Source organism: Psammomys obesus, unplaced genomic scaffold (genome assembly GCF_907164565.1).
Source record: "Psammomys obesus unplaced genomic scaffold, mPsaObe1.curated_primary_1811, whole genome shotgun sequence".
NCBI classification, from domain to species: Eukaryota; Metazoa; Chordata; class Mammalia; order Rodentia; family Muridae; genus Psammomys; species Psammomys obesus.
In genome coordinates, this window is record NW_026590062.1 from 23,098,440 (window position 1) to 23,113,348 (window position 14,909).

The window sequence follows — 14,909 nt, forward strand, 5'->3', positions numbered from 1 at the left end:
TGTGTGTGTGTGTGTGTGTGTGTGTGTGTGTGTGTGTGTGTGTGTGTCAGCCAGCATCACTAGCTCATCCCATGAAGCAGGCACTGAACTGATGAGTCCAAGGTCTCTGGCAGAGAGGAGCACCATCTTGAGATGGCATGTGAACCAAATCACCATATTTATCCAAGAGGAACTAGCAAGCCAGCCCTTAGGAAACCTGGCCTTCCCAAGAGCCAATTCTTGCTGGTTGCGGAGCAATTTGAGGGCCACATTTACCTGGTAGTTAATAACACTGGAAAGCACTGTTATGCTCCATGTGTGGGAACTTTGTAACGCTCCTAGCCTCACAGCATCTTTGCAGGAAGGCCACAGAGAGCATCATTCCCCATTTTACAAATAAGAAAGCTGAAGCCCAGGGTAAAAAACTCTTGAGTCTCTCTCCATATGGAGCCCAGGAGGACCTGAAATTCACTATGTAGTCCAAACTGGCTGCAAACCCAATTCTCTTGCCTTTGTCTGTAGAGTGCTGAGATAACAGACCAGTGCCAACAAAGACCAGTCCTTGTTGATATTAGGAGCCTGGTCCAGATGGAGACTCACTTTGCTGCATTATAAAACACATTCTGCACCCTTATGGAACATTGTCCCCTGGCAACCCTCAGGTTTTACCTCTACACTCACAAACTTCTTTGGGTATTAGGGTCATTTACCACACAGTCAAAAGCTTTGCTCTCTCTTTTCTCTCTACCCCTTCTTCTTAGTGCTGGGTGAAGATAGATTCCAACCCTTAGGTCTGTGAAAAAAACAGCACCTTTTAGTCTGGGAGGAGGCAAATGAGAGAGAGAGAGATATATCTAAGTATACAAGAATAGTTTCAATGGAAAAAGTGGGGCCCACCAAGAAGAAAGGTGGGAGGTTCCCCCAGGGGCCCCTGGGAAGTATAGCAGCCACTGGGGCAGGCAGCCAGACCCATCCAGAGCCAGAGTCACTTCTTCAGGGCACCCAGGCTCTTTAGGGTCTCCTGGGCCTGGGTCAGCTGCTGCTGCAGCCTCTGGCGGGTACTCTCACTGGATGCCCGCTTCAGGAGGCCCTGCATCTCCTCCACCACAGCCCGGTGGCCAGGGGTGTTGTGGAAGACCCGAACCACACGGTCCCCACAGGAGGCCAGGAAGCGGCCAGTGATGTCAAAAGTCAAATCAGTAATACACTCCCCATGGACACACTCAAAGCATTCCTCCTTTTCCCCATGCCTCGTGTTGAAGAGATGAATACTGGTGCCAGTGGCCAAGGCCAGGACATGGGTGTCAGGGGAGAGTGCCAGGCGGCAAGGCATGGTGCTTGCCTCTTCAAAGCGGCCTGTCCTTAACAAGTAGGGGTCCTGCTGCTTCTTGTATTCCACATTGGTGTCCCACAGCTTCCATGTGCCATCCTTGGAGACAGAGGCCATCCTGCAATGTGGGAAATCACAGCTAGAGTAGGAAGGCACTGGAGCAGCCTGAGTGACTGAAGATAGGAAGTCAAGTCTACATCCTGCCGAGAATCAAGTCCTTCACCCTTTTCAGGACTGTAGCCCAGACAGGGAGAAGAACCTCAGAACTACTCACTGCTCGGCCCAGCTTGGTGGTAAACACCTATAACCTCAGCAATGGAGGCTGAGGTGAGGCAGGAAGATCTCTGCGAGTTCAAGTGCAGCCTGGGCTACCAAGTGAGATCCTGTCTATAAAACACAATCACAACAAAACAAAAAAAATAGAGCTGCACTGATGCACTCACCTCCGAGAGTCATTGGAGAAGGCGAAAGAATGGACAGATGCAGAGTGTCCCTTCAGTTCAAAGGCTCGCAGCACCTCCTGGAACTCTCCCTTCTTCCCGAAGCAGACCTCCCAGACCTTCACATCTGGGGTGAAGCCACACGAACCCACAAACCTGTCATGTAAGCTACACTCAAAAAACTCAAATGTAAAAAGGCATCTTGCTCCTAACAAATCCTAGACCGCTTTCCTGAGAAAGAGTACCTTTTGGGGATACTAGGCATAGACCTAGAGTTTCATATATACAAGGCAATCAACCTACAGCTCCAGCTAGCTACAGCCTAATGAAACGTTTTAACGTCTTTCCGTGCCAGGCATGGAGGTATACTCTGCAATCTCAGTTGGTATAGAGGCAGGAGGAACTCAAGTTCAAGGGTTAATTAGGCTAACAAAGTAAACTGGAAAGCAGTATGTGTAACTTAGGACCTTGTCTCTAACTAAAATTAAAATTAGTAAGACTGGGTGTGGTGATACATACTTTTAATCCCAATGCTCAGCAGACAAGAATAGGCAGATATCTTGTGAGTTTGAGACCACCCTAGTTTATATAGTGAGTTCCAGGCTGGCCAGGGCTACTGACTGAGATCCTATCTCAGAACAATAAAACCAACCAAACAAAAAGAAAAAAAGAAAAGAACAAAGAAAGCCAGGTATGGAGGCACTTGTCTGTAACCCCAATACCAAGCAGACTGATGCAGGAGTATCACAGGTTCAAGGCCAACCTGGCTAGTTCTAGGACAGCCTGTACTCCATAGCAAATCTATCTAAAAGAAAGGAAGGAAGGAAGGAAGGAAGGAAGGAAGGAAGGAAGGAAGGAAGGAAGGAAGGAAGGAAGGAAGGAAATGAATAGAAATTTGAGGAAGCTTGGGATAAATAATCGAGGTCTGAGGTTACGGTGCACTTCAAGATCTACAGTACAGAAGCTTCTCAGTTGGGAGAGATGTGTCTAATGTCACCAAAGCCCTGCTTTCTACTCCCAGCACCACATACACCTAGCTTGGTTGTGCATGCCTAGTACCCCAGCACTCAGGAAATAGTGGATGGGGTGGGGTGTGAAGGGAAACAAAGACAAAAGACAGACCCTGTTTCAAAAAAAAAAAAAAAAAGCTGTGCACACACCTTTAATCCCAACACTCAGAAGGCAGAAGCAGACAGATCTCTGAGTTTGAGGATAGCCTGGTCTACAAAGTGAGTCCAAGAGAGCCAGGGTTACACAGAGAAACCTTGTCTCAAAAAGCAAAACAAAACAAACAAAAAACCAAACATTTTAAAAAGGCACAGCATGTCAGCACACACTTTTAATCCATACTTAATAGAGTGCCAGGTGGATCTCATTGAGTTTCAGGTCATCTGAAACTAAGGTCTACATAAGGAGTTCTGTGTCAGCCAGAGATACAAAGTAAGACACCGACTCAAAACAAAACAAGTGAAATGAAGCCCCTGGATGAGGCTGTGGATGTTGTGTGGTGGTTGAGTGTTTGCCGAACAAGTACAGTGCTCTGGTTTCCAGCCTCAGCACTACAAAATAACCACATTACAGCTGAAGAAATAAACACCAAGGACTATGGCGCTTTGTGACACCCCTTCACGGTTTGGACAGCTAAGACTTGTACCTAGGCATCCCCACCCCCTCCTCTAACCTGTCTGTCTTCTGTATCTACTCCATCCCTCCTCCTCACCTGCTACACGGAGAGATAACAGCGTAAGTGTTGTTCATCTGGTTGGTATTGATGGTGGACAGCACCTGGCCTTTTAGGTTCCAGATGAGGACAGTCGTGTCACTGGAGGCTGTCATGATGAACTTCCCTGAGGAGCAGAGAGAAGTTGTGGATCAGGGCTGTGAGGAGACCAACTGTCACCTCCCAAAGGAACAATGAGGCACTGCTCTAAGAAGTGCCCATGCTCCAAGCCATGCTTTCCCAGGCCGAAGGTCGCCACAGGTGCTAAGAAGTGTGGCTCCTACTATATGGCTCTCATGGGAGGCACAAGACCAGAGCCAAGCAAAACTCAGGCAGCACTAACTCATTCAACAAACACAATTTAGACACTAGCAAGATGGTTCAGCTGAAGATACTTGTCACAAGCCTGATGAACTGAGTTTAAACCCCAGGATTGAGCTGACTTTCATAGGTTGGCCTCTGACCTCCATGTGTTATGATAAACACAAAATTAATTAAAAAAAAGGGAGGAGGGAATCCTAGAGAGGTGGCTCAGAAGTTAAGAGCAATGGCTGCTCTAGCAGAGGACCTGGGTTTAATCCCCAGCACCCACAGGGAAGCTTACAATTGGCTGTAACTCTAATCCCAGGTCACCCATGCCTCTTCTGGCCTCTGTGAGCACTGCACTCAGGTGGTACACAGACATTCTTTCAGGTAAAACACCCATTACACAAAGTAAAAATAAATCTTTCAAACAAAACAAACAAACAAAAAAACAAGTTATGACTTGGGCACTTCTCTTCATGCCTTGAGTAAATTCCATCCACAAGACTTCCCCTACCTGTGTCAGCAATGCCAATGTTGACAATGGGTGCCTTGTGCTTTTTAGGAAAATCCTCTGGGGTGGCGGTGAAAGTAAAGCCCCCTTCTTCTCGCTTGGTCATCTTAAAGACACGGAGGGTATCTCCATTGGCCAGCCAAACAATGAAGGCTCTAGAGACAGGCAAAGGAGAGGTCATTCCCTTACCTGGACAGAGGCCTGTGTGTCGTAGATTCTAGGGAAAATCAAGACTGTCCCTTGTGCCCTACTGTTCAATTGCACAAAAGATCCCTTGGTTCAAAATGTATTAGTCTTTCCTTACTCTTGAGTTGTAGACAGTTATGAACTGTCATGTGAATGTGGGAATTGAACCTGGTCCTGTATAAAAGTAGTCAGTGCTCTTAACTCCAGCCTCTCAAAATCTCGTAAAAACTATTCACAGGACCAACGAGATGGTTCAACAGGTAAAAAAAAAAAGCACTTGCTTTTATATGTATATGTCACTTAAGTTCAATACTTAGGAACTCATATAGTGGAAGGAAAAAAAACCTAATTTCTGTTGTCCTGTGGCATATCCTCCCCCCACAAACTAAAAGGAACAAAACAATCAAGAAATGTTATCTCACTGGTAGGCCCTGTGCTTGATCCTTAGTAGTAATAAATACCCTCCATAGATAGAAGAGGCTTGACACTTAAGGAGCAAGAAGCTCGGAGAGTCACAAGACTTATAAGGCCCCTCTCAAGGTGACAGAAACAGTGAACAACTTCTGGGAGAGAGGACTGCCTGGCGGTGGGCAGCCTTAAAGCACAATGTGCTGCTCCAAGAATACAGCTTTTTTGAGTCATCCCCCACAGTGAGGTGGGCTTTTTATGATTCGGCTCCCAAAGAATTGTCTATGTTCTTTTAAACATCTTCTTATCTATACTCCTGTAAGCAATCCAATGAACTCTTTGGTTCACCATGCTACTAGTGACGCATTTACGCTCTGGTCTGTGGTTGATGCCCTATCTAGGGTAAACAGATGTTAGCTCATGTTTTCTGAACAAAGGAACCCAAGGCCACACTGAATCCCAGCACTAGGGAGACTAGGGCAGAAAGATCTCACAAGTTCAGGGCCAAGCTGCATTATATAATCAGAGCAATATAGCAAGGCCCTGTGTCCTGTCTCAAACAATCAAACTACAAAAACCCAAATGCAAGAAAGGCTGAGGGTATAGCTCTACACTACAAAAGACAAAAAAGAAGAAGAGTCCTTATAGCTTTGGTTCACTTCTAGAGCTTAGGGTGTCAGAAGCATGTCTGAAACTCATGGCAAAGCTAGATTCTGGAATATCCAGGACAGGAATATCTTCCTGTGTCTGCTTCTTTCTTATAGAGCAGAATCTCCAAGAGGCCCCAGGAGGTGCCCATACTACCTGGATGCTTTCTTTATGTCACCCCAAGGTAGACTCTTGATCCCTCCTCACTAAACCCCAACCAGATACATGAAAGCCAGGATCTGGCCTTTTTGCAAGTAAGCCTGAGGCTCAGTCCTGTCCCACCTGCAGTCAGGGCTGAAGCGCACTAAGGTGGCATGGTCCAGCTCCACATTGGCTCGCATGCTGTGGTGTTCCCGCTGAAGGAACTCTTTGGTGCTCCAGATCCGGACAGTACGGTCATCTGCACAAGTGGCCAGATACTTGCCATTGCTGCTGAAGTCCATGCAAGATATATTCCCACTGTGGCTCTAGGGAAAAGGATGCATGAAGTAGCAATGAGAAACTCTCAAGAGGCTTGGGAGGCTGAACCTACAGCTGCAATTCTATGGCTCCGGTGCTTGGATGACCAACAAGCCGAGGCTAGAACTAGGCAAGCTAGTCCTGGTAGTTCAGCTCTATAATCCCAGCTCCTCTTGAGCTAAAGCAGATGGATCTCAAGTTCAAGTCCTGCCTGGGCTACAGAGTGAGTCTGAAGCTAGCCCAAGCAATTTAGTGAAACAATCTCAAAGTTAAAAGCAGAAAAATAAATAAATAAATAAATAAATAAATAAATAAACAAACGAACGAACGAACAAACGAACGAACAAACAAACAAACAAATAAAGTAGAAAGTGCCTGCCTAGAATGTCCCAGTTAGGTGCTCAACTGCAGAGCACGTATGGAGAATCTGCCAACCAAGGACTGGAAGTGTAACTGAGTGGCAGAGTGCTAGTCTAACAGTCACAAGGCCCCAGATTCAACTCTCAGTACTACAAGAGGAAAAAAAAGCAGAAGGGACAGAATGGTGTATGCCTACCCCCTTGGTAAACGTTAAAAGGTATTTGTATACACATACAGCATGCCCAGCAGTACCAAAGTACCTTCAGTGCCGCGGCCAGAAGGTGGTGGGTGAAGTTGTGCTGCTGAGGCTTCTCCTTGCGAACCCTCTGACTCTGTTTCTGCTTCTTGGATCCTGACTTCTTGGATTCATTTGCTTTCTGGCCTAGAAAGAAGGATCATGTCACTTATCCATGCACTCATTCAGAAGCATCTACTGGATACCTACGACTACCCACGCAGTACCAAGGGCTACTCAGGCTCTGGATGGAACACCTTGACATGATCCAGTTAGGACCCTTGTCCTTGAGGAGAGAAAGTGATATGTGCAGAAAAAGGCTTGGGTGGTCTGAGGGGAATGAGGTATTTCATAGGCAAGTGTAAGGGACTTGAGTTTAATAATCAAAATCCACATAAAGATGCCAGGTGAGGGAGGTGGAATCAGGTAGGTCACTTGGGCTCTCTGGCCAACCTGACCTAGTTCATGAGCTCCAGGTCAAAATGAGAACCTGTTTCAGTGGAAGCAACTTGTGTTCTTTTTTTTTAACAAGTTTTTTTTTTTTTAATTTATTTATTATTTATTCTACATTCTACCTGCACACCAGATCTTACTAAAGATGGTTAGGAGCCACCATGTGATTGCCAGGAATTGAATTCAGGACCTTTGGAAGAACAGCAAGTGTTCTTAACCTCTGAGCTATTTCTCCAGCCTGGAACTTGCGTTCTTAATGGTATGAAAGGTTGTTCTCTGATCTCCATGTGGACAAAATGTATGCACATCTACCTACACACAAGTTAAGTGGGGGAACGGGGAGCTAGGGACATAGCTTAATGGTAGAGGGCTTGCCTAGTGTGCAAAGTCACAAGTCCAATCTCTAGCTATGAACCAAGTTACAAGCCAAAAGCACTCCTGCATTGATGAGAAAGCTCAAGAGAAGCCACATAGATTTAAAGTGTCACACACAAGTAATCCCAGAACTTGAGTGTTAGGCAGAAGGATTACAAGATTTCAGGCTAGCCTGGGCTACACAGTGATTCCCTGTATGTAAGTCAACTATCAGTTTATCTGACAGAAACAAAGTTTAAGGCAATCTAAACCATCAACACCTTGGAGAACTGGGCTGGAGACAGCTCAGCCAACAAGCCTGACACCCAACTTTAAGCCCATGTGGTAGAAGATAACTGACTCCCCAAAGCTTTCCTCCAACCTCCACAGAAACACAGGGACACACACACACACACACACACACACACACACACACACACACAGCGGGCGGCGGTGGTGCACACCTTTAATCCTAGCACTTGTAGGCAGGTGGGTTTCTGACAGCCAGGGCTACACAGAGAAACCCTGTCTCAAAAAACCACAAATAAATGAAGTTAAATAAAAAATGTCTTGGGAGAACCAGGTTTTCACACAAAGCTGACATGTGTTAGGTGGCAATAGATGCTCCCTAAATCTTAGAGGAATTAAAACCTATTGAACTTGCTGCATATAATCTGCCTCTAACTTGCCCACGTTGACCTTTGGAGTCACACCAGAAGCTGGTTCTTTTATTCTTTCAGGAACAGGATAAAACTCAAAGCTTGGGTATCACAGGCAAGAGCTCTACGCCTGAGCTCTGCTCCTGGGCCCTCAGTAGGGAGACTCTAAGCAGGTGTTTTAAGATTGAGCTACACCTCAGCTCCTCACTGGGGGATCCTAGGCAGGTGGTCTAAGGATGAACCCTATCCCCAGCCTCCAAATATTTTGGAGTCCCTGCCTTTTTGAGTTTTGCCTCATGCAGAACTGTCTTTCTTCTGTTTTCCCAGGTAAAATCCTACACTTCTATCCTTAAACATCTCACATCAAAGACTGGGAGGTGTACCTCAGTGGTACAGCACTTGCATGAGACCCTGGGTTTCACATACCCAGCACCAAACAAGACTAGGTATGGGGAGGGGACACACCTGTATATTCTAGAGCTCCACAGACTAAGGCAGGAATATGCAGAGTTCAATGCCAGTCTGTATAACATGGTGAAAGCCTGTCTCAAAACAAATAAACCCACCACAATGAGTTCCCTACCCTCAGTGAAGTTTCCAAAGTCCAAAACTTCCACCCTCTCAAAACAACAACAAAAACCCCACTAGGACCATTTGTGCTCTCGTTCCCTTTACAGTAGTAACTGTTCTGTGAAATTTAATATGCTGTATATTTCTACTGCGTTTTCAGATGCTTACAATTCAGATCTACGCTTTTATATGCTTCTTATTCAAACGAATTAAAAAGACTCGGAAGCTTTGCAATAAAGATCTCGGAAAACGTTCCTGCCCGTCAGAGTTGGCCGAGAAGTATTTTCAAATGACTCCCATTTTCCAGAAACACGAACACTGCAAACTTCGGTTTTGCAGAGTTTTCCTAACAGCCCCGGGAACAAGGGGGTTAGAGGGGCATTATCCCAGAAAAAGTGACCGACAACCTAGCGGCGGAGATTCCAGAGTTCTGTCCCTGGGGTGCAACCAGCCCGGGACATGCAACCCGATATCTGCACGGGAAAAGTTCATCTCACACCCGGGGAAACTTAGGTCCGTGATCCTCCAGGCTCCTCAGACCATGCGGCGTTCGGGCGCAGAGTCCTCACAGAGCCACGGCCACTCGGCCCGGTATACTTACAGACGGGCTGGCTGGCCTTGTCCTCCTCGGCCCACAGCCAGCCCCGCGCCACCGCCGCCGTGGCCACCAGGGCCAGCAGCCCCACCAGCACCGACAGCCCCACCAGCTCCGGCATCTGCGGCAGCTCCATGCCCGCAGGACGGCTGCCACCTCAGCCTACGACGCCGGCGTCCTCACGTCTCGGCGCACGAGGGGGCGGGGGAGGGCAGTTGGCGCACCTCGAGGGGCGGGACTGGCTCGGGTTAGGCTCTTCGGGGCGTGGCCTGGTCCCAAGCGCGCCTCGGGAGGCGGGGCCTAACGCTTACACGGTCCTATGACAAGGAACCTGGCAGTTGGCGGGCTCCACAGGGCGGAGCTTGGCCGCTTGGGCCTCCGGAGGGCGTGGCCAGGCCGTTAGCGCGCTCTGGGAGGCGGGGCCTGGCGGTTGGAGCGCTCACTAGGGCGGAGCCTGGCCGCTCTCGCCGTTAGGAAGTTTTGTGGGACGGGGCCTGGCAGTTTGAGGCCCCCCGAGGGGCGGGGCCTGTTGGCGCGCTTCGACGGACGGGGCCCAGTTTTGCATCCTGTGAGGCGGATCTTGGCCTTTAAGGCGTCTTGAGGAGCCGATCTTGACAGTTTTCGTGTTTGAGAAGGAATAGTTGGTAGTGTGAGTATCAGAAGACGCCGGACCTGGCCGTTGACACGTCCTGAGGGGCGGGGCTTAGCGGTCTGCGTCCTGGGGGCGGGACCGCGCCGATTTGAGCGGCTTCGGAGGGTGGGGCCTTGGATTTTGAACGTCTAGAGGGGCAGCGCCTTCCGGCTGAGCCTTCTGGGGGGCGGGACTCAGCGATCGGCCTGGAGAGGCCAGGCCTGGCTATTGGACTGGTTCTCGAGGGGCGGGGCTTTGAAGTTGAGTCTGTCGGGTACGACCGGGCTGCGTACTCCGCCGGTTCCGCTCCAGCCACGTCTTGGTCCTTTGTTAAGAACTTTATTGCAGCGTCGTTGCCCTGGATCCTTCCAAGGAGCAGGACAGAGGTTCTTATTCCCACTTGACTGCATTCCGGCACGCTGGTTATCATAGGAGGGCATGGAGCAAAAGCTGAAGGTAGAATGCAAGCCAGGGTGATAGCATGGTGGTAGATCACTTGCCTAGCTTGTACAAGGACCTGGGTTCGATCCCCAGCGCTGAAAAGACAGACAACACCACCAGAATTTATGTATTGCAGCTGGGGATGTACCTCCGTTGGCAGTGTCTGCATGCTTGCATAGTTCTTTCAGCACTCTACAAACCCGCTTTAAGAGTATTTGCCTGTAATCCCACACTTGAGAGCTGGAGGCAGGAAGATCGGAAATTGAAATTCAAGGTCTTCTTAGACTATGTAGTGAGTTCCAGGGCAGTCTGAGCTATGCGAGATTCTCAACAACCAACCAACCAAACAAACAAAAACCCAGAAAACTGGAAGTCGTTGCAAAAGTCCTCAAGGGAGGTGGTAAGTGCCTGGATTAGGAAGTAGGCTGGAGAGTGAAAAGGAGTTATTGTTATTTGGCCAGGCTAGAGATCGAATCTAGGACATTCATTATGCTAAGCAGCTGCTCTACAACGGAAGCTACTATCTCATCCCTAAAAGTTTTTTTTTTTTTGTTGTTGTTGTTTTTTTTTGTTTGGGGGTTTTTTGTTTGTTTGTTTGTTTGTTTTTTGCACCAATTTTGGTGGCATACTCATTTAATCCCAGCATTTGGGAAGCAGAGACAGGTAGATTTCTCTTGAGTTCGAGGTCAGCATGGTCTACTCAGCAAACTCCATGCCAGAGAAGGCTTCATAGTGAGCCTCTTGGCCTTTTTGTTTTGTTTTTTGAGACAGGGTTTCACTGTGTAGTCTTGGCTGTCCTGGATTATTTTGTAGACCAGGCTGGCCTGGAATTGACAAAGATCTGCCTGCCTCTGTTCCCCCCACCTACCCACCCCCAGTGCTGGAATTAAAGACGTATGGCACCATGCTCAGCTGAGACTCTTGTCTTAAAAAAAAAAAAAAATTGTGTGTGTGTATATCTGTATGTCATACTTGAATGTTTGTGTGTTTGCATGTGTTCATGTGTGTTTGTGTGTACACGAATTTGTGTGGAGGCCAGATGTTGATGTCTGTTGGTTTTCATGATTGTTCTCCACATTATATACTGAGTACTGGGACAAGATATCTTGCTACTGTAGTGCACAATTTCTCCATCTCTCCCTGATACTGGGATTACAAGCAGGCTGACATGACACACCCACCCAGTGTTTAGGATCATTTCTGATATCCAGACTCCAAATCCCCATACAAAGTAAATGCTTTACCCACTCCACAGCACAAAAAGAGGTTTTTGTCGTTTCCTAAAACAGTCTCAGTACTGTACCCCAAGCCGCCCTTGAACTAGCCACACTCCTTCCTCAACCTTCCGAGGACTGACATTACAGAAGTTCTTTTTCTTTGGTTTGATTTGGGAGCTTTTAATTTTGGGGTGATGAGACAGGGTCACTGTGTAGCCCTGGCTGTCCCGGAACTCACTTTGCAAGCCAGGCTGGCCTTGTACTTGAAGCAATCCTTTTGCTCCAGCCTCCCAAGTACTCTAAATACAGGCATATACCACTAAGCACATCATTTTAAAACTAGTTTATTTAAAAATAATTACAGATTTGCAAAGCACTGAAAGAAAATTAACCTCCTAGGCATAGAGACACTTGTCTGTGATATTTAGGAGGTAGAGGTGGGGGGATCCAGTATTCAAGGCCAGCCAAGATGGTTGAGCAGATGAAAGCGCTTTGCCAAGCTTGACAACTTGATTTTGAGTCCCAGGGTCCAGAAGACGAAGAGAACCCCAAGTTGTCTTCTGACCTCACACAAGCTCTGTATGACCACTACAAGCTCCACCAACACACAAAGGAGTAAATGTAATTTTTAAAAGGTTGTTCTAGAAAACAACGAACAGTGTCATCTTATGGACCTTTGCCCTCTGTTTTCTCCTAGTATCTCGGAAAACAAAAACAAAAAACATGCAGATATAATCAGAAACTTGACATGGATATAATCCACAGATTTCACACACACATTCACAGAAAGACATATCCTGAAAGATAACATCTGGGTTAGACCTGCTCCACTGGAAAGGAATGTTCCTGGTTGGTCTGCCCTGTGGGCTGCCTGGTCCCCACATCCACAGTGAGCCTAAAACTTCTAAGATGGGCTGTCCAGCCTCCATTAACCCCATCACACCCCAACTGCCTGGCTCACAGTTCCAGCCCTGTCTTCATTACAGGGACGCAGGCAACGACAGAAGTGGACAGACAGACAGACACATTGGCTCTGTGGTGAGGAACTATGAGAGGACCCATTTCCTTCCCTTTTGAGCCCTTTTCTGGGAACTGGCATCAGTTCAGTTCTGGGCAGTGGGGGCAGAGTGCTGGCCTCCCTGCCATCTGCAGATAAGGCTGTCTGGGTTTTTGTCTGTTGTGCGGGTTGCTTTTTGTCAGCTTGACACAAATTAGAGTCACCTGGGAAGAGGGAATCTCAGATGAGGAACTGACTCAGGCTACCCTGTGGCCATGACAGTGGGGAATTTTCTTAAGAGCAGGGAATGCAGGGCAGGGGAGGGGTGGGACAGGCTTCTGAGCACATGGATGTGGCTGTATAAGTAGCAGCCTGGAGAGATGGCTCTGTGATTCTGAGCACTGTCTACTGTTCCAAATGACCCGGGTTCAATTGCCAGCACCCACATGGCAGCTCTCAACACTCTGTAACTCCAGGTTCTGCGGATTCTGACTTTCAAACCAATGCACAGATAATAAAATTAAATAAATTATTAAAAAGAAAGGTAGGTGAACAAGCTACTAAGCAGCATCCCTCCATGGCCTCTACTTCAGCTCCACCTCTCACCTCAGCGAGGACTGACATGGAAGTATAAGCCAAATACACCTTTTCCTCTCTAAGTTGCTTCTGTCTTTATTGAACAATAGAGAAACAAACTAGGTAGTCCAGTCTGGCTTCGAATTCATGATCATCCTGCCTCAGCCTTTTCAGCACGGGGATCACAAGCGTCCATTACCATTCCTAGCATGAGAAAAGCATTTCAGGGCAGGGGGAATTCCTCAGTGAAGTGTTTGGTGAATGAAATGAATCTGTGTGTGTGTGTGTGTCATATGCATAAGTGCAAGTACAGGCAAGAAGTTGCCACAAAGCATCTTAGTCACTTTCTAACTTTTCCAGTCCACTTTTCAATGAGTTTTTACTAGCAGTTGGATTATAATTCTGTGTCCACAGGCGTGAGGTTTGAGTTCAGTTCCTCAGCATCCACGTACAAGCCAGGCATGGTGCTGTGCAAAACCCAGTGTTGAAGATGTGGAGATGTGAGTTGCTAGTTAAACAGTCTAGCTGAATTAGCCAGCTCTAGGTTCAGTGAGAAATGCCGTCTCAAAACATAGTCTGGATTTTTGCTAAGGGTCACATTGAGCTCACTCTACTCCAAGGAGCCCCCACCATGACTGAAGATATCCACACTAAATGACTAATAGAATGACCCCTTGGATATCCACTTCCCAACCAAAACCAGACCAGGTGGCCGTGGCACACACTTTTAATCCCAGTACTCAGGAGGCAGAGGCAGAGGCAGAGGCAGAGGCAGAGGCAGATGGATCTCTACGTTCCAGGCCAGCTTGGTTTACAGAACAAGTCCCAGGAAAAGCCAAGAGAAACCCTGTCTCAAAAAAAAAAAAAAAAAAAAAAAAAAAATGCCTGGCTCCTTCTTGCCTCTACTCTGACCTCTGTCCTCCCCAAGTAGTAAAGGGGATGATAGTCCCTATCCTGGGATCCAGAATTATAAGTACTAATACTTTTTAAATCACATTCAGTGTACACATGCGTGGCTGGAGGGTACATGCTTTGACACTCCTCTGAAGGCCAGAATACAACCTGTGGAAACTGGTTCTTTTTCCCTACCACTTGGGTCTAGGGATCTAAAAGATAGGATTTAGGACATCAGACTTGGCAGCAAGCCCCTGAATGAGCTGAACAATCTTTTCTGTGTGTTTGCTTTTGTTTTTTAAGACAGGGTTTCTCTATAAACCAGGCTGGCCTTGAACTCACAGAGATCCACCTGCCTCTGTCTCCTGGAGTGCTGGGATGACAGGTGTGTGCCATTGTGTCCAGCTGAGCTGAGCCATCTTGCTGGCCTCAAGCTTTTGGCTTTATTTAATCTTCCCACAGGTCCCATCCCAAGATCAGAAGACAAACTCTAGGACCTGGGTAAGTGGCTGTACAGGAAACAGAAGTGGGGCCTAGCTAGAGGAAGTAGGTTGCTGGGGGCAGACAGTTGAAGATTAGAGTACATTCGTGGTTCCAGCCTCTCTGCTTTCTGGTCAGCCATGACATGAACAGGCTCAACTACACATGTCCACAGCCATTCCTTCCCCACAATGCGCTGCTCTGAAACCATGATCCCAAATAAATCTTTCCCCAAGTTATTTCTGTCAGGTTCTGTGGTCACGGTGACACAAAGGTAACAGACGCCGTCAAAGAAGCAACAGAGAGAAGCCAGGAACAGCCCTTGGTGGGCCACACTCCAAGATGCATCTCCCCCTAGCCAAGTTAAGGAGAGAGGCTGCATGCAGCCACCCCGTGCCCTCAGGGTTCATAGCCCAGCCTGAAGCCAACAGTGTGAAGGGGGACAACTGGCACAAGGCAG

At 47.6% G+C, this 14,909-nt stretch overlaps 1 protein-coding gene across 2 annotated transcripts; it reads right to left on the reverse strand.

Moving 5' to 3' along the window:
- Positions 1-834: 834 nt before the first annotated feature.
- On the reverse strand, positions 835-9,396 carry Tbl2 (transducin beta like 2). 2 transcript variants are annotated; one of them, XM_055606358.1, is made up of 7 exons: positions 9,220-9,396; positions 6,608-6,729; positions 5,811-5,995; positions 4,290-4,441; positions 3,470-3,596; positions 1,753-1,905; positions 835-1,427 (listed from the first exon to the last, which is right to left on the reverse strand). In XM_055606358.1, the coding sequence occupies exons 1-7, from the start codon at positions 9,347-9,349 to the stop codon at positions 965-967; spliced, it is 1,332 nt and encodes a 443-aa protein (XP_055462333.1). In that variant the 5' UTR covers positions 9,350-9,396; the 3' UTR covers positions 835-964. The 2 variants fall into 2 exon arrangements, with proteins under 2 accessions (XP_055462333.1, XP_055462332.1); XM_055606357.1 differs by having other exon boundaries at positions 1,753-1,917.
- Between the last annotated feature and the right edge of the window lie 5,513 nt (positions 9,397-14,909).